Source organism: Arvicola amphibius, chromosome 10 (assembly GCF_903992535.2).
Source record: "Arvicola amphibius chromosome 10, mArvAmp1.2, whole genome shotgun sequence".
Classification (NCBI taxonomy): domain Eukaryota; kingdom Metazoa; phylum Chordata; class Mammalia; order Rodentia; family Cricetidae; genus Arvicola; species Arvicola amphibius.
This window is the reverse complement of record NC_052056.1, coordinates 121,767,385-121,795,128: the sequence shown is the minus strand read 5'-3', so window position 1 is coordinate 121,795,128 and position 27,744 is coordinate 121,767,385. Positions and strand designations below refer to the sequence as shown.

The 27,744-nt window shown below is 49.6% G+C and overlaps 1 protein-coding gene across 2 annotated transcripts; it reads right to left on the bottom strand.

Annotated features, from left to right (window-relative positions):
- Positions 1–389: 389 nt before the first annotated feature.
- Positions 390–27,161, bottom strand: Sart3 (spliceosome associated factor 3, U4/U6 recycling protein). Of its 2 annotated transcripts, XM_038346172.1 has the most exons (19): positions 26,817–27,161; positions 23,157–23,283; positions 21,971–22,075; positions 20,994–21,178; positions 19,526–19,577; positions 18,489–18,613; positions 15,307–15,462; positions 13,295–13,433; positions 12,587–12,694; positions 11,075–11,152; positions 10,876–10,934; positions 9,999–10,108; positions 7,902–8,014; positions 7,059–7,135; positions 5,561–5,738; positions 4,442–4,893; positions 3,889–4,041; positions 3,267–3,457; positions 390–1,286 (listed from the first exon to the last, which is right to left on the bottom strand). In XM_038346172.1, exons 1-19 carry the CDS (start codon positions 27,129–27,131, stop codon positions 1,112–1,114), a joined length of 2,898 nt encoding a protein of 965 aa, XP_038202100.1. In that variant the 5' UTR covers positions 27,132–27,161; the 3' UTR covers positions 390–1,111. The 2 variants fall into 2 exon arrangements, with proteins under 2 accessions (XP_038202100.1, XP_038202101.1); XM_038346173.1 differs by lacking the exons at positions 18,489–18,613; positions 19,526–19,577; positions 20,994–21,178; ... (1 more) ...; positions 23,157–23,283; positions 26,817–27,161 and having other exon boundaries at positions 15,314–15,457.
- Positions 27,162–27,744: the final 583 nt, after the last annotated feature.

Here is a 27,744-nt window from a genome sequence, read left to right as displayed (position 1 = left end):
AGAAAAAAAAAAAACCTTTAGGGCTGGGCAGATGGCTGACTGATGCCTAGAAACTCACACACAACAGACACAGGAGCAATGTCCAGCACACAGGCTCCCCAGTGTTTTCCTCCAAAGTGCTTCTACACAGTGAGTAGTTTCCTACTGTCTTCCCTGCCCCGCCGAGGGCTTCAGAGCAGAGCAACAGGAACAAGGTGAGAAGTCAAATTCTCCCTCCAGTGTCATGCTGCTGCAAAGGCAAGGCTGCTCACTGCTGCGCGTTTAGTCAAAGGGACACAAGATTTGACTTGCACAAGCTGTTCTGTTAATACACTACTTAGGATGAAGGTGCATCCACGTGAAACACACCCACCGTAAGTGAACACACACACAGCAGCAGTGTGCACGGCTTCGATAAGAGGACTTCACTTTAATAAACAAAGCTAAGTGGGGGAAGTCAACTATGCGCTCGACATAGCATTTAGACACGAGTGTCTGGACAGAGGACACAGGTCCCCCAGTCACCAGGCAAAGAAAATGGCCCACAGCAGGTAGAACACGTGCTCCTCTATGAACAAAGGTCACAGACATCCCGCTTCAGGGAACATCAAACAGTTGAGGTGGCAATTACAGATACATTAAAAAAAAAAAAAAAAAAAAAGAAACCTAAGCCTCTTTGGACAAAGCCCCCAAATGTAGTCTGCAATGTCCCCACCCGCACATTACTACAGAGGTCATCTGATGAGTGATAAGCATCTTCCATTTCATCTTTTAGGCTTAAAGAGCGATGGGTACTCGTGCTCTGCAGGGCTAGGGGGCAAAGGGGAATTCGTAGAAAACGGGCCAGAGGTGATGAAGTATCAGGACAAGTGGGCGTCAAAAGCCGCCCCCCCCCCCTTGTTAGGACACTGAAGTACCTTGGAAACAGCCTATAAAGCAGTTGGCTTCTGCCCTCAATATGAGGGAACACTCCTCGCCACCATGCTCAACGTAGGCTTTTCCTTCCTGTCTACATGAGAGGAGGATCTGTGGGAGACAGGTGTGCCCAGCCCTTCTGTCTCCAGGGCCCATGGTGGCCTCCTGGCCAGCATGAAGGAGTAAGTAAGGCATTTCCCATATATCAGAGTCCTCTTCACTTTCTCAGAAGCAACTTCGCAAAGTCAGCATTAGACATCTTAGGAGCTTCCGTGGCCACGGAGGAGGCGACTGTCGGCCCCACCGCAGGGCCATTCTCAGCCTGAGGAGCAGCACTGTGGCGCTGCAGAGCCCGAGGAAGAAGAGAAAGCTGGGTCCTTCCCTTTCCGCGCCTAGAAAGAGCAAACACAATGACCCTTTGGAAGCACAGATTCATAGCCCCAACTGGACTGTGAGACAGCTGGGATCACTGGACCAAGTCAGAAGACGGGAAACGGTGGGAACGCAGGAGGCTGAGCTCTAACCTCACACCAGGAAGAGAAAGCACGGGAACCACGAGACACCCTTCACCTTGATTCTGGCCAGAAGTGAGGAACACTTGACTAAGCGCCTCCTCTAGGGCACTGACATGGAGCACCCTATGCTAAGTCACAGGTGAGAAAGTGGCTGCCATCTCTCAGACCACAAAGAGCCTGGCATTGTCAGCTCCTTCTATCTAGCACAACAGCACAGTCTCTATGGGATGACAGCTGCCACTGCAGCCTGCTATGCATGTGGCTCCAGTTCTGTCGTGAGCATGGAGCAGTGACAAAGGCAACATGCTTATGTAACGCCTCAGCTGGGTGCCTGTGACCCCAGCTCTGCAGAATCTCAAAATTTTGTCAAAAGCTAAGAATGTAGCAGACTAGATTTTTGTTAACTTGACACAAACTAGAGTCATCGGGAAGAGGAATGCCTCCATCAGACTGGCCTGTGTACAAGTCAGTGGAGCATTTTTTTTTTTTTTTGATTAATGATTAATGTTGGCGAGCCCAGTTCACTGGGGGGTGGTGCCATCCCCAGGCAACCAGAAGTCCTGGGTATGAAGAAAGCAGGCTAGGACTAGAGAGATGGCTCAGCAGGTAGGAGCACTAGCTGTTCTTCCAGGACTGGAATTTGTGCAATTCTAGTTCTAAGGCCCTCTTCTGGTCTCTACAGGTACTACACACACGGAAGACAGACATTCATGCAGGTAAAACACCCATACACATAAAAATAAAGAAATATATCAATATTAAAAATGAAAGAAAGCAGGCAGGCAAGCAGGGTGAGGAGCTGGAGAGATGGCTCAGGGGTTAAGAGCATGTCTAACAGATGACCCAAGTTCAATTCCCAGCACCCATAAGGAAGCTAACCACCATTTGTAACTCCAGTTCCTGGAGTCCGGTGCCCTCTTCTGGCCTCTGTGGGAATTGCACACATGTGATGCATAGGCATACAACCAGGTAAGATACTCATAACACATAAAATAAATGTAAATAACAAAACAAATTTTTAAAAAAGCAGGTTGATAGACTTTTAGTTTTAGGAAAAACTGGTTTGGTTTCTAGCTTTATTACTATTAGGTATGTAAGCTTGGGCAAATCACTTCATCTTCAGGTCTAGTGTCCTCACAGAACGAGGACACTGAACTAGATCATTTGTAGCTAGTCCTAGAGTTCTGTCTTCTACACAGCTCAAGGATGCGGTTGCTGGGGAACAACTAACACTTCTGAAGCTTCTACTTTTATGTCAAGCTTTAAATCCATAACTTATCTTCAGAAAATATTATTTGACCTATAGTATGTTTAAATCAATTTAATAAAATCACTTTATCACTTTATAACAGGAGAAAGGAAGAGAGAGAGAGAGAGAGAGAGAGAGAGAGAGAGAGAGAGAGAGAGAGAGAGAGAGAGAGAGAGAGAGAGAGAGAGAGCGTGCAGGCTGAACAGGGTAAGGAGAGGAAGCAGTAACTTTCTGTATTCCTCCACAGCCTCTGCCTCCAGGGCCCTGTCTTAGGTTCCTGAAAATAGACTGACTGCAGGTGGGAGCCAAATAAACCCTTTCTTCCCGTGGTCTTTATCACAGCACTAGGAACCTAATACTTGCCTAACACTCAGAAGGCCCTGGATTCCATCCCCACTGCCACCAAGAAAAGGTGTGACTGGCAAACAGCACACCATGCCACCAGGACTGCTTCCCTTTACAGACTGCTATGCACAGTGACACTTGCTAGGCCGGTAACACCAGGGACCACTCAAGAGCAGCAGGTTCTGGCTTTTTTGACCCAACTCCATGACCTCCAGATATGACACCGCCACTCCCTTCAGCACAAAACAGAGGCAGACACTTACGCTCCATACATCTGTCGGGGTACCATCGGGGCCCCTGGTGCTGTCCTCACTTCTGGCTTCTCTGGAACTTTCCGCTGAGGGGGATTGCTGATTGCGACCTTAATGACATTCTCTTTGATGGTCATGCCATCCATCTTCATCACCGCCTGTGATGCCTGTGACTCGTTTTCATATTCCACATAGGCCAGGCCCTGAAAGGTAAAATCCACAGCTGGATCAGATGTCAAGGACTTGGCTGCCTTCAGGAGAGCAGCTGTGGTATAAGCGGGCACCCATAAGCAGTGACCTCCCTAATGCCACCATTCTGGCTACAGATTTACCCCCAGTCTAACCATTTGCCCTGTGGCCATCACTGACTGGAAGGAAGCTTGAAAAGCCTCTTTGCTTACCCCAAAGAAAGAAACCATGTAAGCCCAGCAAGAGGTGAGCTAGACACAGTCACTATCCTTTGGCCTCTTCTTCCCACCATACTAAGTCTCCAATGTGGGTGGAGTCAGGACTTGAAAGATGAACCCAAATATGTCACAAAAAGGTCTAACAGGGCAGAGGGAGAAGAGGACAGGGAAGCCCACACTGATCACTCCTCAGCAAGAAACTCAAAGTCTGCCTGTACCCCACTGACCTTTGGCTTGCCAGCCCTGTTGGTGACCAGCCTGAGGTCCTTCACAGTGCCATGAGCCTTACAAATGTCCTCGAGTTCCTCTTTGGTGCAGGAGAAGGGCAGGCCCGAGATAAAAAGCTTGTGTTTCTCCAGGGTGGTGCTGTATCTGAACACCTGCAGGAGAGGCAAAGCTCCTGGTTCAGGAAGGCACACCCCAGCATATGCGTCCGTCCCCATCAGATGGCCCTGAGCCAAATCTGGTCTCAGAGACTTAAATAACAAAACCACCAGACACACCATCTCTCTGTAAAATGACCAGAAAAACAGCCATGCACTGAGCACAGGTGGAGCTGCTCTTGCCGTGCTCTTGAGCAGCCGAGGGAAAGCAGTCATCTCTCCACACACTAAGTCCATCCACCACCAAACCAAGAGAAGGCTCCGAGCAGCTGAGCCCAAAAGCCTGACACACGGACTCCTTAACAAGCCTTGCACATGGTCCTGTGTTGGCTCCAGACACTGAGCACCGTCCATCTGGCAGCCCCCCCTTAAAGGCACCCTTTCCCCCAAAATGTACCTTAAAATCAGGGTTTTTGCTCTTATCCACACAAGGGGAGACAAACATTGGCCTTCCTTCCACAGTCTTCCTGTCCAGCTCCAGAGCCTGCCGGGCTGACTTCTCTTCTTTAAACTCCACATAGCAATAGCCCCGGAAGTCCCCACGGTTGCTGAAGACCGGCCTGATCTGGACCACCTCCCCGCAGACCTCAAAGAGTGGCCTGAGCTTCACCTCTGGCTCATCCATGCTGTAGGGCAGGTTGCTGACAAAGACGGTGACACTGTCCTTACTGCTGTCATGAGCCACCTTGGGCATGTCGAGCTTGAGGGAGGCTGCCTTCTCCTTCTGCTTGGATGGAGGAGCAACGTCTATCGTTACACATTTCCCAGAGGAATCCGCTTCTTCCTCCATGGCCGAAGCCACTCCAGAGGCCAGGCTATTCTCCACCCTTCTACGTTTGGAAGGCTGCTCTGCAGGCATTCAAGAAAGAAGCAGAGGCAGCTAACGCATTCTGCATCAAGCACGTCCCAACACAAACAAACTGCACTGGGTACAAGAGGGATGGCCACCGGGTCCCACAATGTGCAGGCCCAATTTACACTCCAGCAAAGGCACTAGCTATGTCAACTGGAAGCAAGAACATAAATCTCCACCGTCTAGTCATAACTGCACACAAAGTCAGGAGTCCCAGAGTCCCCTCTCTTAAAATTCCCACATGACCCAGGGAGAACAAAACCTGAAGGCAAGGTAGAAGCCTACAGGTGACAGAACACCCCACAGTGCACTCTGAATACTGGTACAAAGGATGTTTCTAACTCTTTCAACTGGCCAGTGCCTTCTGCATTCCCCCAGGAGACATGGGCTGGGCCTGGACAACTTCTACCATTTCCTTAAGAAGCAACACGGGGCAGCTACACTGAACACTGATTTTCAATTGGGACTTTACCACAGAGTCACTACTGAGAGAAATGTAGACAGTGATCAGGTGATTCACTGGCATGAATCCTGACTGTGCCGGGGTAGCACAGTTGGGACATCAGTGTATGCGCGCCCCGAGGAAATCAAGACCACTCCTGGACAGCTAAGAAGACTTGTTCTATGTACTGCACGTGCAGGCCTTGGCTAGGTTAGCGTTACCTTCCTCCTCCTCCTCCTCCTCGCCCCACTCTCTCTCATCCTCCTCATCTGCCTTGCGTTTGCCTGCACCGTGAGTCTTTTTCTTCTTTTTCAGAGCTTTCTTCTCAGCCCGCACCTTCTTCCGCTGTTCAGCCCTTTCTTCTTCCTGCTGTACAAGAGCTGCTTCCTTCTCTGCAGCCTAGAAAAAAGAGCAGGACATTCCTGGATGCCTTGTTAGGCTGGCTGGCTGGCTTGTGAGGAGACAGGACCTTAAAGGAGGTGGAGGGACCGACCACTTCATACAACACAAAATCATATGAACATAGTGAAGAGGAGACTCATAACTCATATACTTTCAATAGCTTCAATTATAACATAGCAAGGAAAAAAACCATTCCTGTTGTTGGGGCAGAGTGGCCTGACAAAAGCCACAGAGGGGAGAATGGGTTTATCTGAGTTCACAGCTGCACGCTGTTCACAGCTCTACTGTGGTATAGAGGTCGGGGCAGGAACATCAAGCAGCCAGTGCCATCCATAGACAAGAGAAGGAATGCCCGCGTGCCATGCTCAGCTCGGTTCCTTCCTTTCAGAGCCCAGGCCGTGAAATGATGCCACCCACACTCAGGGCGGTCTTCCCTCACAGCCCACACTCAGGGCGGTCTTCCCTCACAGCCCACACTCAGGGTGGTCTTCCCTCACAGCCCACACTCAGGGCGGTCTTCCCTCACAGCCCACACTCAGGGCGGTCTTCCCTCACAGCCCACACTCAGGGCGGTCTTCCCTCACAGCCCACATTCAGGGTGGTCTTCCCTCACAGGTCACACTCAGGGTGGTCTTCCCTCACAGCCCACACTCAGGGCGGTCTTCCCTCACAGGTCATAAGAGAGCCAGGGATGCTCACGCTCCACTCACAGACCTAGCCTGGCTCCATTTCATCCATATATACAATGCATTTGGATCAAATCCTCCCGCCCCACCCCCTCTGATTCTTCTCAGATGCAGGCCACTAAATCTCCCTCCACTCCATTCACTTTCTTTCTGTTAAACCACTGAGTCTAATCAGTGGAGGGAGTGTGGCATCTATCCCAGGCTGTACCCTAGAAGGAAACTGAAGCTCCTTCTCCAGTAGTCATCAAGTGCCAACAGCTCCCAAGCACGAGGCCCCACAAGGCTCCTCTATCTGATCTAGTACAGTCAATCCCTGCTAAGCTGGAGGTTTTAAGTGAGCCTACAGATGGCAAGGTAAGTGTGAATACTGACCCAGATGCTGTTTAGTCAGTATCTTAGGCAGGGCCAGGAGAGATGACGGTTCTATGGCTAAGAGCACCAGCTGCTCTTCCAGAGGGCCCAGTTTCAATTCCCAGCACCCATAAAGCTGCTAACAAGACAGTCCAGAACCAGGGGATCTGACACCCTCTTCTGGCCACTACGGGGACTGCCCACAATCGGCGCACAGACATTCATGCGACAAATGGGGTGGAGTGGTGCAGTCCCAAAGCCTCAGATGCGCCACTGTCACCTTCATCCTCTGCTCATTCACGCGAGCCAAGCGAGTTTCGGTTTTCTGAATGGCCACATCCCAGTCTTCTAAGGTTCCTGGACAGAAAGAAGAATAGAGCTTTTTGACCCCTCAATTCTGAGCTGTGCCAGTGTTCCCTGACGCCACTGCTCCAGAGCAGAGAGCTCCTGTCACAAGAACTGCAGTCGCTCTTGCTTTACGGCAATGCATGTCACCAGGCTGCCACTCTGTAATTCCAATAATCTTTCTGGGTTGCTATGGATCCCTCCTCCTTCCAAAGAGAGACTTAAAAACAAAAAGCCAACTTTTACAGGCTCTCAATGGTAAAGACTATAAAACATTCCAAAGCAGAGGGCACATGGAACTCTCAAGAGCCGAGGGAGTTACTCCCTCATGCCAGCAGCTCTGTTGAATCTCATCTGCAGGCTTCAGGCTCATATCTCAATCCAGATAGATGCCCATGGAGAAATCTACACTGTCTCCCCAAGTTCTACTGCTATGGTTTAAGACCAACACCAAGGATCTAAAATTCCACAAAGGACCAAAGAGCATGCTGAGCCCCGCCTCTCCAAGTGCCTTCACGGTGCCGGCACTGTCAGAATAGCAGTTCTCATGCACGATCCTCCTAGCCACGGAGCATCTGTCCCATTTGGTTGTGGTGAGGACTGAGACTGGTCCTAACCAATGAGGCCAGCCAGAAGTGTGCCAAAGCCCATCCTGTGACTGCACACTGAGGCCCGCTCCCACACAAGCGGCCAATCTGTCCTTACAGGCCACACATTTCACTGAAGTCTACTGGTCAAAGGACCACACTCCAAGCCAGAAGCAGAGGCAGGGTCCCACCTTCTGTCCTCTCCATGGTGAGCAACACTTCACAGACATGCTCAGGGTAGTCACTCGTGCACTGAACAGCTCGGTGCAGAGCCTTCCGACAGTGCTGTGTGTCACCATGTGCCCTAGAGCAGAAAACAGACAGACGTCATGAAGGCCCACGGTAAAGTCGTGGACAGGTTGCTGCTGGTGCAAAAGAGGCCTGACTACAGAGGAAACAGCAGCTTTCAGGAGCACCGGGGCCTTTCTCTCCTGCCACAAGCTTCTGCAGTTGCAAGGGGGGACCTTTTTCTATACATGCTTTCCCTTGGCCAGGAAGGTGCACCAGGAAATGCACCTCAGACAAGAGCCTCTAAGCAGACCTTCTATGCACATGGGAGGGAACCATGCATCAACTGAATGCATCTTGACCTAGTTCCTCAAGAAGGCTCTGCAGTCCACCAGAGGGCTCTGTACACCCGGAACTTTAACTCCATGCTGAGTCAGGTTTTATCCTAACATGTTAAAATATGCTAACCACACTGGCATGTATGTATGTATGTGATGTGGAATTCCCCTCTCTGATTACATGCATGTATGTACGTATGAATAAATAAATGGATGGATGTATCAGTATACTGAAAACCTTCAGAGCAGTGGTTCTTTGGCTATGATCTACACACCCAAGGCCTCAGGAGGTCTGCAGAGTGAGAACACTTTGTACAGCGCTGGTGATTGCATGATGGTAGAAAAGCAATGGAGACTCAGGACAAAGCAAGCACATGCCTCTCTAGTGCTGTGTGACAACACAGCAAATGCACAGCAGCTCCTGTGCACACCGAAGGATGGTACTGACTGGAAAATACTGACATCACAAAATTACAGCATCAGGCCTAAGGTCTATCAAGCCAAGGGGCAGAAAGACAGATACTGTAAACCAGAGAACTCGCTGGCATAGTTCCAGACACCACATGCCATCTGGCCCTGTTGAGTTTTGCTGTCGTGAAAGAACAGCAACCTCATCTGAAAAGCTTCAAGGCTCTCCCTTTCCACCCATCTCTGCAAGGCCAGTTTCTTTTTACCCTGCAATAAAAACTACAGCACAGCAGAGGGGTAACTATAATAAATACATTTGCCAAAACATCAGGCTCAGGTTTAGAGAGACAGCTCAATGGTTAGGAGTACCAGCTGCTCTTTCAGAGGACCCAGGTTAGAGTCCCACTCACAATGACTTAACTCCAGCTCCCGAGGATCTGATGCCCTCTCAGGCCTGAGGGCCCCAAGCACAACTGTAATGCACAGATGGACATTTAGGCAAACGCCCACCCATTGTTTGTTTTGTTTATTTGAGACAGGGTTTCTCTAAGTAGCTCTGGTTGTCCTGGAACTCTGTAGAGCAGGCTGGCCTCGAACTCACAGAGATCCCAGCACTTGGGAGGTAGAGGCACGTGGATCTCAATGAGTTCAAAGCCAGTCTGGTCTAACAGACTCAACACCACCACCACCACCACCACCATCCCAAAAAAAGAGAAAAAGAAAGAAGAAATATTGGGGATTTTCAATATGCACCGAATCAAACAGCTAGTCAAGACAACTGCAGTGTAGCTCACGCCTGACATCTCAGGGTGAATGGCCCTGAGCTCAAGTCTCAATCTTGGGAGGGAGAGGAAAGGCAAGGCCATGTTTTTTATCTTCCCAATGGATGCAGTTTACTGAATTCCATAACCTAGAATGGTCAGAGTGCAGACACTACAAACACATCATGAAGGAGCCCACCCTAAACCTGAACGACACTAAGTCTGGACAGCGGCTGCTAGCTAATCTGATGGTTTTCTTTTCTCTTTTAGTACTTTGAGCTTTCCTATACAAAATATAATAATAAAACAACACCTCCCCCAAGAGTCCAATTAGGCACATTCAAAAAACAAAAATGTAAACAGCTTAGAAGGACTTAATGGCTAGAGGAGCCCCACCCCCCGCACAAACTCACACACTAAACACTGGTTCTCAAGGCTTGCCATGCACAGGCCCTGCTAAAGGAAGAGGCAGGAGGGCACCCACCCCAAGGAGCAGGCACAAGTCAGCTTAGCCAAGAATGGGGACAGATGTCGGCTAGCCTGGGTCACTAACCTTTCCAGGTTGTAATACTCCAGCCACATGTTGGCATACTTGGCATTTCCTCTGGTCATAATGCTGTCCCACAGTTCTCGAGCTTTCTGCATGTTATTGCACAGGCGAGCCTGAAATACATTAACAAGAACACCTGGGACGAGCCCAGAACCCTCTCAAGCAACATCCACACAGGTATGCCCAAAACACTCCTTGGCCCATGACTGTGCCCCACAGATCCCTGAAGGCCCCAGGCCTTCCTCCAGCATTAACAGGTCTGAAGCCTGGCTCCCGGCTCTCTGCAGTAGTGAGCCTCACAGGTCTGCACAAAGCCGAGGCTCAGATAGAACCTGCAGCACAAGAGAGGCCCTGTGTACCCGGAGTAAAGACAAAAGTTCTGCTGACAGCTCTTGCAAATGTACAGAATTACCCAACAAGGTTGGTTTCACTCACCCAACTCCCGTCACAGAACAAGATTGGAATTTGATAATTCTATCAGCTGGTAAAGAGGAGGCGGTTCCTCACTCAGCTCAGTGTTCCTGGCTTAGGATACCCAGCTGTGCCCTCTATTGCCCAAACAGTCCAGCTGAACAAGGTGAAAGCCTTAAGAACGCAGAGACCAACTCATTCACAGCACCCGCAGAGCACTGGCCAACAGCAGGCACTCAGTACACCCTCAAGTAGCAGCGAGGGAAGGACCAGGAGCCAGCGTCTAGGCACTGTTGCTACACAGCCACGGGCTGGGACTATCTTCACCAGGAAAACAAATCAAGCACAGCATGCCAGGTAAACACGAAACCTTCACCACCTAGATCACACCCCCATTTCCATGAATGCCAAACGAAGCACTTAACCAAAGCCTTCAAAGGAGGACATGGAGGTCTGTGAAGATGCTCACCTCAACTCGAGCCCAGCTCTGCATGATCATGCAACTTGGATCTCCGCTCTCGTTGAAACCTTCCAGAATGAATGGGAACAATTAGGGAGGACGTGAATGGGAACAATTAGGGAGGACGTAAAGCAAGCGCCCCTGGCTGGAAGGTTTGGCAAGCAAGAACAAGCAAGGTAACTGGGCAGACAGCAGGCTGGCAACTTACGTTCCTCAACCTCCTGCTGCAGGTACTCCAGAGCACGTGTGAACATGGCCCGCAGCTCCTCCAGCTCCTTGCTAGAGTCTGTTGGAGAAGGTAGAGGACCTCCATGAAGCCACCACCACCACCAAAACCCATTATGGACACAGGAACCTCAGTCACACTTCCTCTCACAGTAATAAACGACCGGAAAGTGTGGTGGCAGAGAGAAACACAGGCATGCCCAGGAGGGACAGGCAGGTAGCACAGGGGCTGTGTCAAACAGTCTGGCAAAGTGTAGGTTTTTTCTAGCTGACCTCTGGTTTGGAGCAGGGATCCAGTGAGCAGATCTAGAAGTACATGGTAGTCTTACTGGAAAAAAGATTTGGGGTTGTGGTGGTCAGTGTCAACTCCACAGAACCTACAGTCAGCAGGGAGATGGATCCCTGGGCATGCCTGTGATGGATGAGCTCAGTGACATCTATTGAAGTGGGAAGGCCTGCCCAAGGTGGGTGGCGCCGCCACTATTGGGGTCCTGGGCTATGTGCTCTCCCCTCTTCTCACTGTCAATGTCCTGTGGTGGCCGCTCTAAGTTCCTCAGCCCTGAGTCCCCTGTGCTGGCCTGTGCCTTCTCCCCTAGGCGCTTGTCAGAGCATCCACTACAGCAACAGAAAGAAATGCAACAGGGCTCACGGCCGCCAGTAACCAGTAAAAACGAGAGGCTCACGGCCGCCAGTAACCAGAGCAAACACAGGCCTGTCACCTTTTCACGCCACACCTGACTTAAGCTGGAAATTGCTAAAGTCTCCAGAAAAAAATGCTACTAATGGCAGGTCACTCACCAACCCTTTCCCAGTCTCAATGTGTTTGAAGAACAGGGATGTAACTCCAAAGATGTGTTAAAATAAAAAAAAAAAAAAAAAAAAAAAAAAAGTACAGAGCCAGGCGGTGGTGACACACACCTTTTAATCCCAGCACTCGGAAGGCAGAGGCAGGTGGATCTCTGTAGTTTGAAGCCAGACTGGTCTACAAGAGCTAGTTCCTGGAACAGGCTTCAAAGTCATAGCTGCCGGGGGACGGGGGGTGGGGGTGGATGGACATGGCACAATCATAATGTGCTTGCCATGCCAGCATGAGGACCTGATCCCCAGAGCCCAAGTAAAAAGCCAGTGAAGCCAAGCAGTGGTAGGTAGCACACACTTTTAATCCCAGCACTCAGGAGGCAGAGGCAGGCAGATCTCTATGAGTTCAAGGCCAGCCTACAGAGTGAGTTCCAGGACAGCCAGGGCTACACAGAGAAACCCTGTTTCAAAAACAAACTAACAAAGAGTTATAAAAGCCACTGAGATGACACATGCAACTGCTGGGGAGGTGGGACAAGTGGGTCTCTTGTGAAGCTCAGGGTCAACCATGAGATCCTAGAATCAGTGGATGGCTCCTAAAAAACAGAACCCAAGGCTCATCTGTGCCCCCCCCCCACACACAAGGGAGGCGGGGAGATAGGAGGACAAGTCCAGTTCTGAGGAGGCCACACTCTACCTTGTCTGAAGTCAACCCTTCTCCTCAGGTAGTCTAGGTACACTTGCCAAATCTCCACATAGTCAGTGGCCTGGATAAAGCCGGCACCCAGAGCATTCTCAAAGGTCGCTGCAATGGAGAAACCACAACATTCACGAGACAGTTCAGAAAGAAAGAAAGCATCAAAACTCATAAATGTGTGATTCATGCACGTATAAATGCATAAGCTGTGGATGTCTATCCCAGCACCACACACAAGGAAGTAAAAGTACAGATGCAGTGTTTGCGGGGGGCTCCCCTCCAGCACCACACACCAAAGAAGGAAAAGTACAGATGCAGCGTTTGTGGGGGGCTCCCCTCCAGCACCGTTCTCTAGGAAGGTATAGAAGCAGTGTTTGCAGGGGTCCCCTCCAGCACCGTGCTCTAGAAGGGTCTCCACCACAGTGAGAGTCTGGGTCGGACAAGACAGACCATGACTTCTAAGAAATTCACTGAGTATTAGAGGCTAAAGCGCCAAGAAGCCATACAGCATCTGCCACTACAGGACAGTCCCTGGGGCGCTGGCTCAAGACTGCCACAGCTCAGGTCCTCATTTGGGACAAAAGACTAGAGCTCCCAGGCACGGTGGTTCATGCCTGTCATCCCAGCAAGCTTAGGCTCCACAGTGAGCTGCAGAGAAGAACCTTCCAAAAAGATAACTTAGAAATTCTCCTGCACAAACGTTCATACCAGAAATCATTTGATGGTCCACTCCATGTCTCTCCATAGCCAAGAGGTACCGACTCCACAGGGAAACTGTCCACGGGCAGTTCCTCACAGCACGGCTGTGTACAGATAAAACCAAATCCTTTACTTTCAGCTGCCGATCCTGTGACAAAGAATCCCAGAGTGAGAGGACAGAATGTAAGACTTCCTCAGTAACAGAGACGCACAGAAACGCCCCACAGGCTAATGACCAGGCGCTGGCACTATTTTGGGAGGTTGTGAAACTTGGGGGAGGCAGGCCCTTGCTGAGCAAGTGGGTCAGCGAGAGAGGTGAAAGCCTCGAGGGTTATAGCTCAACCCTGCGCCCATCCTGTACCCCACTCTCCAATCCCTAACTGAAACCTGCAACCAGCAGATGTCACTGCCAGAAGCATCATCACCGCAGCCCCACGCCATCATCACCGCAGCCCCACGCCATCATCACCACGCTCCACGCCATCATCACCGCAGCCCCACGCCACCATCACCGCAGCCCCACGCCATCATCACGCTCCACGCCATCATCACCGCAGCCCCACGCCACCATCACCGCAGCCCCACGCCATCATCACGCTCCACGCCATCATCACCACGCTCCACGCCATCATCACCGCAGCCCCACGCCATCATCACCACGCTCCACGCCATCATCACCACGCTCCACGCCATCATCACCGCAGCCCCACACCATCATCACCACGCTCCACGCCATCATCACCGCAGCCCCACGCCATCATCACCGCAGCCCCACATCATTAAGGACAGCATCCCATCAGCCCTTAAGCTGCTTCTGTCAGATAGTTGGTCATGGGTGACCATCAGGGTGACACTCCCAGCACAGCCAACTGATGGAAGAGATTCCTTTGAAAATGTCTTTTGTGAAGCTAGGAATGTACAAGGTGTGCCTGTCATCTCAGCACTCAGGAGGCTGCGTTGTTAGTTTAATGATGCAAAGATGTGTTGCATTCTTTTATGTTGCATTTGTTTAACTCTGTGGAGCTGTGTTAGTTTGCCTTAATCAGAACTGAATGGTGAACAGCGAGGCAGAGGAGAGAGAAATAGGCAGGGCTGGCATGCAGAAAGAGTAAATAAGAAGAGAAATCTAGGCTCAAGAGAAGTGGGAGAATCGAGAAAGGAGGAGTGGAGGACGCCAGGGGTCAGCATCCAACCACACAGCCAGCCACAGAGTAAGAAGGAAAGATGTACAGAATAAGGAAAAGTAAAACTCTCAGAGGCAAAACATAAAGAGAAACGGGATAATTCAAGTTAGAAAAGCTGGCTAGAAACAAGCCAAGCTAATAAATAATATAATAATAAATAACAGTAAGTCTCTGTGTATTTATTTGGGCACTGGGTGGCGGGTCCAAGAGGAAAACAAAACACACACACACACACACACACACACACACACACACACACAAAACTATAAGGCTGAGGCAAGAGATTCACACATTTGAAGCCAGCTTGAGCTACATATTGACCTGTCTCAAAAGAAATGAAGACAAAAACATAAATAAAAGAATGCTATGGTCTGGCTTCTTCAAGGAAGAAATCACCAGGGGAGAGCAAGATGGACAGGGCAGGGGGGCACGGCCCACAGACTCAACCCTGATGTGTGCACTTCACCAGGGCCCTTCACACAGAAGGACGTTTCATGCACATGCTGAGGTAGCAGTGAAGAACAACACAGATGGGGACCACACAGGCTCACAGCTGCCCCGAAGGCCAGCAGTGTGGTGTGTAAGGGAGGCTTCACTTTAACCATCTTTCACATCTGAAATTCTTCCATAATGAAATAACATGAAATGCGAGCCTGTTATAGTCTTCAGTTAGAAGATCACAAATTCTAAAGCTGGCAATAAGTTTAAAATAGCATCAAAAGCAAGGAAGAGGGAAACAGAAGGACACAATGCAGAGAGGGACAGCATGCCGCTCCCAGCCACCTCCTTAGGGAAGGCTCTACCTTGACAGACACAGAACTGGAGCACGTATCTTACTAGGTACCGACTGTAGCGGATCCATAAGTCTGGGACCAGGCAGTTCTCCACCAGGGCACGCTCAAAGATCAACTGAATACGAGCAGGATCCCCAATTTTCATCTCAAAATCGATGTATGCTTGGTATTCCGCCAGCCTGGGGGCCTCTGCTTGCAACTGTGGCACAGGAAAATCACACCTGTTAAATCTGAATGCTCGGCACTCTCAGAAAGCATCTTCAAATAATTCAGCACTGGCAAGAGCAGCTAACCCAGGATGACAGTCACATCTTCTTGCTCAGAACCGCCCACAAAAGGACAGATCTGTGTCCTGAGAGCACTCTGTAGACCAGGCCCCTGCCACCAGGATCAAACCCCTTTTCACAAGCACTCGTGACCACAGACACAGAACAGCACAGCTGCTAACGACCATCCTAGAGTTGTGTGGTCAAGGGCTCACGCTCAAAACATGGCCAGAAGGGCTGGAGAGATGGCTCAGTGGGTAAAGAGCATTGTCTGCTCTTCTGGAGGTCCTGAGTTCAATTCCCAGCAACCACATGGTGGCTCACAACCGTCTGTAAAGAGATCTGGTGCCCTCCTCTGGCATGTGGGCATACATGGAGACAGAATATTGTATACATAATAAATAAATTTTTAAAAAAAGGAAAAAAGAAAAAAAAAGGTCAGAAGAGCACAGGCGCAGGCCAAAGACAGAGGGGTCAGGCTAAGTGTCACCAACACAACACACGACAGAGCCCTCTTAACCGCCTTTCAGTCCGCCTTCTCTTCGGCCACACTCTGCTGATGGCCACAGTGCACAGGCAGCTTTGTCAACCCAAGTGCACACACCATTACGGATGAAAGGGGGGGGGTGGGGGAGGGACAAGGTTCTGCACACAGCAGCTGGGTGTAATGACGCTGACTTGGCCATCTAGACATTGTGCCACTGAAATGACAAGAGCTGCCCCAGCGGCCAGCCTGGCATGGAAGAAACGGGCACAGAAGACAGACTCCAGTGAAGGCAGAATGCCCATTCCGGGTCCAGCCTCTGCTGGCTGTAGCAATCTGATCCCCAAAACATTTGTAAGAGGCGGGTCTCAGTATTGTCCCCATCCTACACCAGGGAAGCTCAGCACTTACCAAGAATCAGAGCTAGTAAGTGGCAGAGCTCAGTTCAGAACTGGCACACCTAACTCTCGTGGTTTGGCCTCTTCCTCACTGTACTCAGAAAGATGTTGAAAACAGAATCAAGATGCCTAAGGAAGCTCAAAAAAGACAGACAGGGCAGCCAGCCCCACCTAAGGTAATGAGATCACAGGACATCAAATCAAACCAATGAGAGATTAAAATCTGACAGTAATGATTACCTTCCAAGAAGCAAGTCTGTGACAGACAGCTGAGCTGTCTACAACAATAGAAAACAAGAGACAGAGATGTGTTCTGTTGCCAAGAACATCGCATCAGTGCAATGCTACAGCCTGAGAAAAACAGCTGTCAAAAAGGAAAACAAAGACAGAGTCTGTTGGATACAAAATGGAGAAAATTTGCTGCCAGTGAATCCTGGGTGCCATACTCAACTTCAAGCTGCAAGATTCCAGACACAGAGCTAAGATAAAAGAAACACAGAGCAAAGAAAACAGCACGCACAGACTGTCTGAGACACTGCCCCCAGTGCTGGTGAATAGCAGCACGCACAGACTGTCGACTGAGACAGTGTAGACATGATGTCTGAAGGGTCAAACCAAAAAGCAAGATAATTCAAGAAAATGAGAAAACAGTGAGGTGTGTGGTAAATGTCGCCTACAATTAACACTGTTAACATAAAATAGACAAAGACCAACACTCCTATGAGAGCAAATGTAGTAGATGAAAAAGAAAACCAGTAATGTGAAATACCAATTGCATTCTTATACATCAGGAAATACAACTAGAAAACCAATCTTTAAAAAGAAACAACTTAGAAGTACACCAAAAGCCACAACTCCAAAGTCAGTGGGTGCTCTCCCAGGGCTATCACAGCCTCGGAGATCTGCAGGGTTCACATGCCAGGAGACAGTGACTCCCTCAAACTGACCCACACATCTATGCAAGAGCAATCAAACACTTAACAGAACTGACAAGCTGAGTGTAGGGCTGACGGACATGCCAACAGCTGAAGGAAGCCAAGACCCCATGGGAAACGGGCTCAGTGAGGAGCCACTGTCACTGCTATGACAGACAGCACAGCAGGCAGCGGGCAGAGCCGCAGCAAACTCCTAGTCATGTCAGGGCCTGTACTGCAGCAAGGGACACATTTGTCACAATCAGGGCCACAAACGGCTCTCCACAAACTCTGATCATTACTACCTGCTACCACTGGATGAAAACCCAAACAGGAAGTTCAGATTAAAGCTTCAAGATGAAATCAGTGCCAATAAAGACGGTAGCTCAAAAGCAAAAAGATGCCATGAGAAGGATCAAGTCAGGCCTCCCAAGAAGCACTAGGAAAAAACAAAAAGTTTGCAACTTCTAACGTTGAAACCTTCACAAAATGAACCCCATGGCTAACAAACATGAGCAAACGCACTGCCATTAGCAATCAAGGGAAACTCAAAACTCCAGTCCTAACTTGTGGAACAAGCGAAACTCAACAATGCCAAAATCAACTGCGCAGCTGAGGCCCTGTCACTGCTGGCACGGGTGCAGGCACCTGGGGATATCTGTAGCAAAGCAGCCAGTGGTCAGTGAGTTCTCTCCTCTGACATATGCTAAAGAAACTCCTCTGTATGTACAGACACACATACAACCTATGGGCATCCATTTATGACATAAGCCAAACCCACATACACACTAGGGAAGGAAACACAGCCTATTCACCACACCATGTCTAACAAGCAGGATCAAGAGATATATTATGGGTACATTCACAGGAGAACAGCTATCAGAAGGGAGGAAGAATTATTATCACAATGTCATCAAAGTGATTACCTCAAGGGAGAGAGAGGAAGAGGCAATCGGAGAAGGGCACATGGGAGACTCCTAGGGCACTGCAATGCTCTAGTTCTAGTCCGTGTCCCCCTGGGTGGTGGGGACACGGACGTTCACTGTTAGGACATTTATACGCTCTGCATATTGCACAGTAAGACAAACTAAAGAGACTGCTAACGAGCACTATGGATAAGAGGCAGGCTTGCGGGAAGGCTCCCCGAGGAGCAGAGCACTCACCAGCGCTTCCTCATAGGGCTTGTATTTTTCCAGCTGCTCGAGTGCCTTCTGATAGCTCTGAAGTACAGGTTCTGGTATGGGGTCTTCCGACCACTCTTCATACTCTGCAAAGGTGGCCTCCATTTCTATGCAAAGATGGATTCAGCCCATGTGTTATGCCACTGAGTTTTACCAACATAAAAAAAAAGCCAGAAGACTCCAATGCCACCTACCCACCCCACATCCATCTCTCTGCTCTGATTCCCAGTTCTGTGAGCCCACACTTGGCCTCAAGACATGTCAAAACAATAGGCCAGACACCCTACCAGCTCCTCGGTCCAAGAGACCATGATCACACGCTGGTCATGTGCTGCACGGCAGGCTCCTGCAATCCCACACACATCCCATGGTGTGTCCCACTGTAATCCTCCGTGCAGGTGAAGGACCCTAACAGCAGAGCAGCCTGGCTGAGAACTGCAGCCCATGGAGCCATGAAGGAAGAGGAGATCAAGGGGCTCAAGCAGTTGCCCCAAGGTTCTGAGCAAGGCCTGCCAACAGACAAGGCAATGCCAACCCACCCACACACAGGAAAAGCCCTCCTGGCATTGCCCAAACCCCCTGCTGAAGCCTTGCCAAAATGAGCTCACCCACGGGAGACTTAAGCAAAGCTCCAGAAATTGAGACATGAATGCCTATAATCAACTCCTCAACCAAATCACTGAGGAGGTGACACAAAGCCCTGACATGCAGAGACAGACCAGCTGTGGGATTCTTGGCCAACAGTGACCAGAAAATGGAAGGCTGTGTTCGTGTCCCCCTTTTCCAACATGTCTTAAAAGTAGAGAGCTAGGGAGATGTGGCAGCTGAGCTCCAGGAAACAGTGTCTCTCTCCCCTGCCTCTGCCTCTCATCAGTCTTGGCCCTAACAACGCCTAACAGACTTTTCCAGTCAGAAGGAGAATGCCAGCCCTGCCTGCCCCACAGGAAACTGGGGAAGGACATGGGCAATAGCACTAGCAAAGCACAGAGTGGGTGTACTGACAAGTCTGCTTCTCTTACCATACAGCGGGATCGCCAGCTGTCGCCGGAAGAGGCTGTGGACTTTCTCCAGCTGTGAATCAAAGGTTTGTTCCCAGTCAGAAGGGGAAAGGAAGGCAGCTATGGGCTAAAGAAGTAAATTGGTGGTAAAGGACAGGAGTTGGTTCCTTCTATTTCAGAAAGACATTTGAAACAAAAAATAAAAATAAAAAAATAAAAAAAAGAGTCTACGATGTCTTATACAGGAGGTATTATCATATTGTTGGGGTCAATGAGATGGCTCAGCAGGTGAAGGGTGCTTGCCAGCAAGCCTGACAACCTGAGATCAATCCCTAGGTCGACAAGGTAGAAGAAAACCAACTCCCAAGTTGTCCTCTGACCCCCACATGCAGTTGTGGCCCACATATACCACACATGCACACAATAAAAATGCAAAAAGAAAGAAACCCAAATGACTACAAGGTGCAGAGTCTAAGTATCACACAGCAAAGCACTTAAGGGTCACAGCCATGGGGACCTGCTGATGCCAAGACGGAAGGCTGGGAAAGGATCCGGAAGGAAGCACGCTGGCAGGGGGCAGGCTCAGTGAATCGGGGGAAGCACAGTGTGGTAAAGTCACAACAGAGGCAAAATGCAGAGTGTTTGGAAAGTCAGGCAGGGTGGGGAGGGAGAGGCAGCAGGTATTGGGAGCCAGCCTGGGCCTCCGTCCAGAGGGAACAGACACTGCGGAGCACAGGCTCTGGCTTCACTCTGCACTCACTGACACTGGCCCTCTGCCAACTTAGAAGAGGGAGTGACTAGGAAGTCACCGAGGCGACTCCACTCACACAGGAATGCTTCAGCCATCATACTGTCCCCAGACTTTAGAATGGGCATCAACAAAACGTGGTGCCCAGCCTGGGCATGCAGGAGCCCAGTCTAAGCATGAGTGCCTTGTACACCAACCTGAAAGTCACTTTGTACAATGCTTGAGCTGTGACACATTGTCACACGAGTTCACAAGCTAAATTCCCCATTGGTGTCAGTCAGTGCTCAAAAAGTTTGAAGGTGAGGCATTCTGGATTCCTGATTTCCAGATCAGAAATGCACGGCCTGTGGTGACCCCCCCCAGGCTCCAATCGTTACCACAGTGGGTCTCACAGAGAGGACAGCTGTTTATCCATCTGTCTGAAACCTCCCCTTGGTCACACCGAACACGATACAAAGACACACGCACACAATATGCATGCACATAAACAAGCATACACAACTGTTCTTGTACGCTCACCTACAGCCATATAACTAAAGCAATCTTATTTTAACGTATCAGGAAAGGAAGTCAACTACATCCAAGTCAAGGATATCACTCGCTCTGCCAGAGACTGCTGACTTTGTTACAGTCCATCCCTTAACAGACTGGCAAAGGTGGATGGGTTAACTGTTAGACTCTTGGACGTTTCTTTCAAAATAATACTTCCTGCAAGTTTGGGTTAGAGTCCTGGGCACTCACCCGAGCAGCTTCCATGATGGCACTTTCAAACTCTCGGTAAGCCTCCCAGATGGCCAGGCCTTTTGTCATGTGTAAGCCAACAGACGAAAGGGCTCTTTCAAACACAGAGCGAACCTTCTCGAGGCCACCTTTCTGACCAATGCCACCAACCGAGTATTGGCCATACTCTAGCCAGATGTTTGGACCTAAAAAGGAGAAGCAATCTGTAAGTTCAGCTCATCACGTGCCCCAGCGTCACCCAGGGCTAACAAAACACATGTCCACCAAAGGTGCTCATTTGAGCAAACAGACCATTGCCAACAACCGCCCAGTTTCCCACAAGGCTGAAACCGCCACTAACACAGCACAGAGATCTGACTGCACAGACAGCACACAGGGACAATATGTGACTAAGTTAAATCAGAACAGTAGAGTGTAGAGCCATGCAAGGCCCTGGGTTTGATCCCAGCAAAAGACAGCTGGGGGAGGGGGTGTGAAGGAAAAAACCCACTAACATACTTAAATGACTGTAGTTATAAATCTGAGTCACTTGTCCAAAAATTTCAGATCCTAGAGTTTTACTTGATGATCCTAGTCTTGTAAGTCTTCCGGCCAAAGGGAAAGAACAGAACCAAAAGCACTGACCCTGTCATTAGAAGTCCATTCTTTGTTTTAAGGGCTTTTTTTGGGGGGTGCGGGTCATCACAAACTGAAAGCTAGTCTGGGCTACAGAGTTAGAGTCTGTTTCAATCAAGAGATACAAGCTAAACTCTAAGCACCTAGAAATCCTGTGTAAGTCCTCCTTGTCAGACAGATGCTGAGTGAGGCAGCTACTCTCTTTCTATAAATATTTCTCCAATTTTGTCTTAAGCCCAAAAATCTCTATTGAGTACTAAGATATCACAAAGAAACCAAAACTGAACTCCCTGGCAACAGCTGACAATGCAGCACAAGGCAGCAAGGATCTGGCACAGCCCACACCCAGGCCCGGTACTCACAGATGTAGTCCTTCACAGCTCTCTCGAAGAGCTCGTACACATGCTCGCGGTCCAGGCCATCCATGGCCATGCTGATCTCATCATGCAGCCACTCCAGCCAGAGTTCTAGAGATGACAGCACACCTCAGCACACACCCGCACCTGCTCCCAGGTCCCCAGAGACCCAGTTCTCAAAGCCCAAGCAGGGCACACAGACTGCGCTTCACTTCCAGACAGAGGAAGGCGTCACATGTCAGCCACTCCCTCCTTTGCACAGCACTCGTCCACATCCCCCCCCCCCATCTGTCTGTCAATCTTGTAAGACACTAAGAGTGACAGCAGGTATCTAATGACTCAGAGCCAGCTGGCACGGGACACATCTGTCCCCAGGAGGCAAGAACTACTGCTACCCTCAGCTGACTGTGGGAAACTGAGTTTCCACTGTTACCATGATCTGCTTAGTCTGCTTGTGAGAAGCCTCATTAGAAATGTGCAGTGTGGTCTCTGTTCCTCTGAGCTGTGCTTTGGGAAAGGCAGATGGGACAGACACTCACCCAAAGCCAGGGTTTCTGAGTTGAAAGGTCAGTTGCAAATGAGAACAAAGACCCAGCCACAAAGTTGCTCAGTGCAAGTATGTTTCTCAGAAGCAAATGTGTGGAAGCAAACAAAACAAACATTTGCTATACCCAAATGAAACATTTGTATTTAAAACTATTGAAGTTTAGAGGTTGGAGAGGTGGCTCAGCAGTTAAGAGCACAGGATTCAGGTTGGATTCCCAGCACCCACACAGTGGCTTACAACTGTCTATGACTCCAGTTCTAGGGGATCTGGCACCTTGTTCTGGCCTGTGTGTACCAGGTGCACACATACATGCATGCAGGCAAAAGCGTCTATATACATAAAGATATTTTAAAGAGATTTAAAGCAACAAATGTTTATTTTAACTTACAATTCCATGGCAGTATGAGCATAGGCTAAGTACACACTTGTGGAATGGGGAAAAGACCACAGTAAAGTTAAATTACATTAAAGGAAATGTTTCTCATAGTGTTGGGCTAAGAAACCAGTATTCCTCATGTGAACGTGTACAATCAGACCACGTCCTACAAAACAGTCTAAGACAATGAAGAAACAAGAAATAGCTGGCTTTCCTTTATGTCCTTTACTTCAACTATCCAACGCAACAGCACCTCCTGGCTCCATTACCTTCAGTCAAGGGGAAGAGCTCACTCATCTTCTGGCGGGCCATCCTCACTTTGTTGAGCTCCCCTTCCAGCCGCAGCAGCCTGATCAGCTCCACGTGGCAGTTGTAGTCGTAGCCGTTGATAGACAGCTAAGAGGAAAGTCAGCGTCCGTCACCTCCAGTAAAAGAAGACACCATCTGCCCCAAACAACTGGTATTACCTGGGAGGCCACCAAAGAAGCAAAGCAGGACCTGCCTGTCCCAATACACAGAAGACGGGTGAGAAGTATTCCCATCCTAACAAGAAGCTCCCTCCCCATGAGACAGAGCACCATCCTTAGGAAGCTGTCAGTGTCTCCTCTGCCTCAGCTCTCCATCTATAAAGTGGGGGCACTGCTAGTCTCCAGCTGTACAGTACATGGGGATTCTAAATGGAACGTATGCCTGTCATATGAATTCTTTCATTTTACTGAACAAGTATGACTGTAGCTACCAACTCTGGCACACTTCCCACGCCTACAAATCAACTCCTGAACAAGACAGCGGGTACAACAGACCAGTCACTAGCACCTGGGCTCAGTCTCTTTTGTTTTCTGTTTTTCAAGACAGGGTTTTTCTGTGTAGCTTTGGAGCCTGTCCCTGAACTCACTCTGTAGATCAGGCTGGCCTTGAACTCACAGAGATCCATCCACCTGCCTCTGCCTCCCAAGTGTTGGGATTAAAGGCATGTGCCACCAGCCTGCGCTGATTCTTAGCTGATACCACCATGTTCATAGTTTTTTGGTTGTTTTTCATTTTTAATATTTTCTTTAATTATGTATACATGGGAGTAAATGACATCAATTGTCCTAAGAGGCCACCTCCAGCTGAAGTTACAGGTGGTTGTGAGCCACCTGACCTGTGTGCTGGCAACCAAGCTCCAGTCCTCTGTCAAGTGCTCTTCACCACTGAGCCCTCTCTCCAGACTCATGTGACTGTTTTTTGAGGAGGGCTGGTGCATTCTGGTTAGTCCTGGCCACCAGCCTCCTACCCTGGAATGCAGACCTTGCAGCCACCGGAGACAGGCAATAAGCTGCACTTGGTGTGGTCCTGACCCTCTGCCTGCCTTCTGTCTACGTACATAAAGGCTCATTTTTACACTTTCAAGTTAAACTTTTCAAGCTAAACGTTGGAAATATTTTTAACTCTTACACATCTACACAAAGGATGCGTGTAAGAATAGCTTTAGTACACCACCCTGAAAGAATGGAGCAGAGACAGGTTACCACAGGGAGGAGCCGTCTCCGTGGGGCTCTAAGTCATGTAAGGAAGAGACGTACAGTTAAGACTATCTGACCCGAAAACAGTAGTTACGAGGGGGATAGGGAAGAAAAACAGCCTCCACTGAGCACCACAAGTCAGGCACAGTGCAGCCCCAGCACCACAAGGGCAGGTGTGGGGAGACTGAGTTCAAGGCCAGCCATGGCTACTTACAGAAATACTGTTTCAAGGAGAAAACAATTGCTCAGATGTGGTAGTGCATGCCTTTCACCCCAGCACTCAGGCAGAGGCAGAGGCAGGCAAGTCTCTGTGAGTTTGAGGACAGCCTGGTCTACAGTGAGTTCTAGGTCAGCTGTGTCTACATAAGAGATCCTATCCCAAAAAATAAAAAAAAAAAAAAAAAAGGAAAAGAAAACAATGGCAAACACTGTCCTGAGGACACAGACAGCGAACAAGAAAACAAGAAGAGCTCAACACACCAGCCACCAAGGCCGTGCATGTCGAAACCTGCGGCATCCCACAGCGAGGCTGACAGACACACCATCAAATGTTTGTTAGAAAAGGTGTGGAGGGCTGGAGAGATGGCTCAGAGGTTAAGAGCACTGGCTGCTCTTCCAGAGGTCCTGAGTTCAATTCCCAGCAACCACATGGTGGCTCACAACCATCTGTAATGACATCTGGTGCTCTGTTCTGCCTGCAGGGATACACCTGTATATATAACAAATCTAGGAAGGAAAGAGGGGCGGAAGGAGGAAGAAAGCAAGCTTTTCTATAGCTAGCTGCACACAGGCAACACCCAGCACTCAGCCTCCACCTCTGTGCCACCAGCCCTTTGTCCTTTTCCCACAGAAGGAGACAGCATTGCCACTGCCACACCTGCACGAGTGCTCATGCAGCTTTCTTCCTAGCCCATCCTTACAGCACAAGGCTAAGTCGGGGTGAAACACCCATATCCAGCCTAGCACTGCCCAGCAAAGGAAGGTACCAATGCATACTGTGCCAAGCACAATCTGAAGTGGAAAGGGGGTTTTGAGGCAGAAAAGCAATCAGTGTAATTTTCTACTTAGCAGATAAAGGGGAAAACAGTCTGATATAACCACCCAATCATGATTTAAAAATTTTAATTACCAAAACAAGAGAAGGAAGACATAGCCTAGTCTATGAGCCTGCTCCCTAGTGGGCACGCACCCAGACCTTCTAAAACCACACCAGTTGCCCAGATAGTTGAGTCTAAAGCTCAAACAGCCAAGGAAAAGAAATTAACGATATAAGGGAAGGAAAAGGTGACAACCATACACAGGCCAAGACTGCATAGTAAACCAAGATTAATCTACAAATCCTTAGAAACAATGAACAAGACTAGCAAGAGTGTAACACACACAAATCAACTTTGCCTTTTATATATGAAGTTTCTGAAGTAGTTAAACCCACAGAAACGAAGCTGAAAGGTGCCCCAGGCTGGGAGAGAGAGAAGGGGGCTACTGCACAGGGACTAGGCTACAGAAACAAACAAACCCTTCTAAAGACTGCACAGACAACGATGCCACATTGTGACTTGAACATTTGGAAACGTTCCCGCTGACAAATTTTAAAACAGAAAGTCTGTAAATAATAGCATCTCAGTATGCTGGCACAGCACAGCCCAAACTGTAGGGTGCCAAGGCAATCATCTCCTGAGAGACTGCGTGACCGCAGGGCAGATATCTGCAGCATTCCTGAGCTATTAAAGCCATCTCAATAAAGCTTATATGCCATATTCCTAGATTCCAGAGCTGTGATGGCGCACACATTTAACACCAGCGCTCAGGAGGCAGAGGCAGAGGATCTTTAAGTTCCAGGACAGTCAAGGCTACTTCAGAGAGACTCTAACGCAAAATGGGGGAGGGGATGTTTAAAAAAAAAAAAAAAATCAGCCTGGCATGGTGGTGCACGCCTTTAATTCCAGCACTTGGGAGGCAAAAGCAGGCGGATCTCTGAGTTCGAAGCCAGCCTGGTTTACAACGTCAGTTCCAGGACAGCCAAGGTAAAAGGCACTTGCGGCCAAACCTGACGACCGGAGTTCAATCTCCGAAACGCACATAGTAGGAGACAACCTTGTGCGTGCATGCATACAAACACAAACTGAAAATTTAAGTAGACGTCCTGAGTTCGGTTTAAAACAAGAAACACTTTTAAGCTTGTGTAAGAGCCCCTTCCACGAGCCTCAGTTTCCCGCAGTGAAACCTGACTAACGCCACTTCCGTCCCAGCCGTGAGAATTCAATGGGCTACATAAGCAAAACACTGGGCGCGCAAAGCCGGGCGGACGCAGGAGACACGACGGGACGGCGCCCTGGCGACCTCAGAGGTCTCCATGCCGCGGAGAACCAGGGGGCGGGCCAGGTCTGCGGACCCAAGAGGAGCCCGCTGCCCACCCCAGCCCACCTGCTCCTCCAGCCGCTCGATCTCCAGCTGGTTTTTCTCCTCCTCCTCGTCGTACTCCCACTCGTCCTCCCCGGGGGAGCTCTCGGCGGAGGAAGCCATGGCGTCCTCCTCATCGCCGTCACTCTCGCTCACGCCTTCCTGCTGCAGGTCCCCCCCTGGCTCCTTGGTCTTGGCCGCCTCGGCGGCCACAGCGCGGGACGGCGCCTTCCTCTCCACACTGGCTGCCTTCTCCTCATCCTCCTCTTCCTCGGCCTCAGGCCCGGCCTGGGGCTCAACCTCCGGCTCGGACGCAGACGATGCGGCTGCAGTCGCCATCTTGCACAGCCCGCTACTTTCGGGTCTTCCCTCGCTCACCGGAGCCCGGCGAACATCGGGCTGTCCGTGCCGTCCGCCTGATCAAAACTCTGCTTCATCACCGACAGAAGCAGCACGGAGGGCCTCCTGACGCGGGAAACCCGTAAAATATCCACCGCGGAGAATCTCTTTATATTTCTCTAGAAGTTACTGTCAGGGGAAAAGGCTCATTATCTTAACGTATGTTCCGTTACAACCTTAGACAGTTGTTGGGTCTTTGAACCGGAAGTGGCGGCCATAGAGGAAGTCATGAGAACGTGGTATCTGTAGTAAGGTCGAGACGCCATCTTAAGAAGGTCAAAGTCATTCTTGGGACTAAGCGCCTGCAATGCTCAGTCCGCTCTAGTGAGTGCTTGTTTCCCAGGAGCCGAGCCGCAGGTGCGATCGAATGCATCACTGAGAAAATTCCCGAAAAATAACGCTTCCTCTCCTGTAGCATGCACACTATACTACACTCCCCTTTTTGTAAAGTCTAGTACCTAGGAGGTGTTCATCCTGGGCATTTTGTGACTTTTGGGGTTTATAGTCAATATTATTAATAAGCTACAATAAGTATTGTTTAGGAATGCCGTAC

What these genes read in the sequence shown, in the direction of transcription:
- Sart3 (XM_038346172.1), bottom strand. Translation starts at nt 27,131, where the DNA reads ATGGCGACTGCAGCCGCATCGTCTGCGTCCGAGCCGGAGGTTGAGCCC. An exon ending in AGCTGTGAAGGACTACATCT is followed by an intron (nt 21,179 to 21,970) that starts GTGAGTACCGGG and finishes TCTCCTTTTTAG; the next exon opens with GTCCAAACATCTGGCTAGAG. An exon ending in GGAGGAGGAGGAGGAGGAAG is followed by an intron (nt 4,894 to 5,560) that starts GTAACGCTAACC and finishes GAATGCCTGCAG; the next exon opens with AGCAGCCTTCCAAACGTAGA.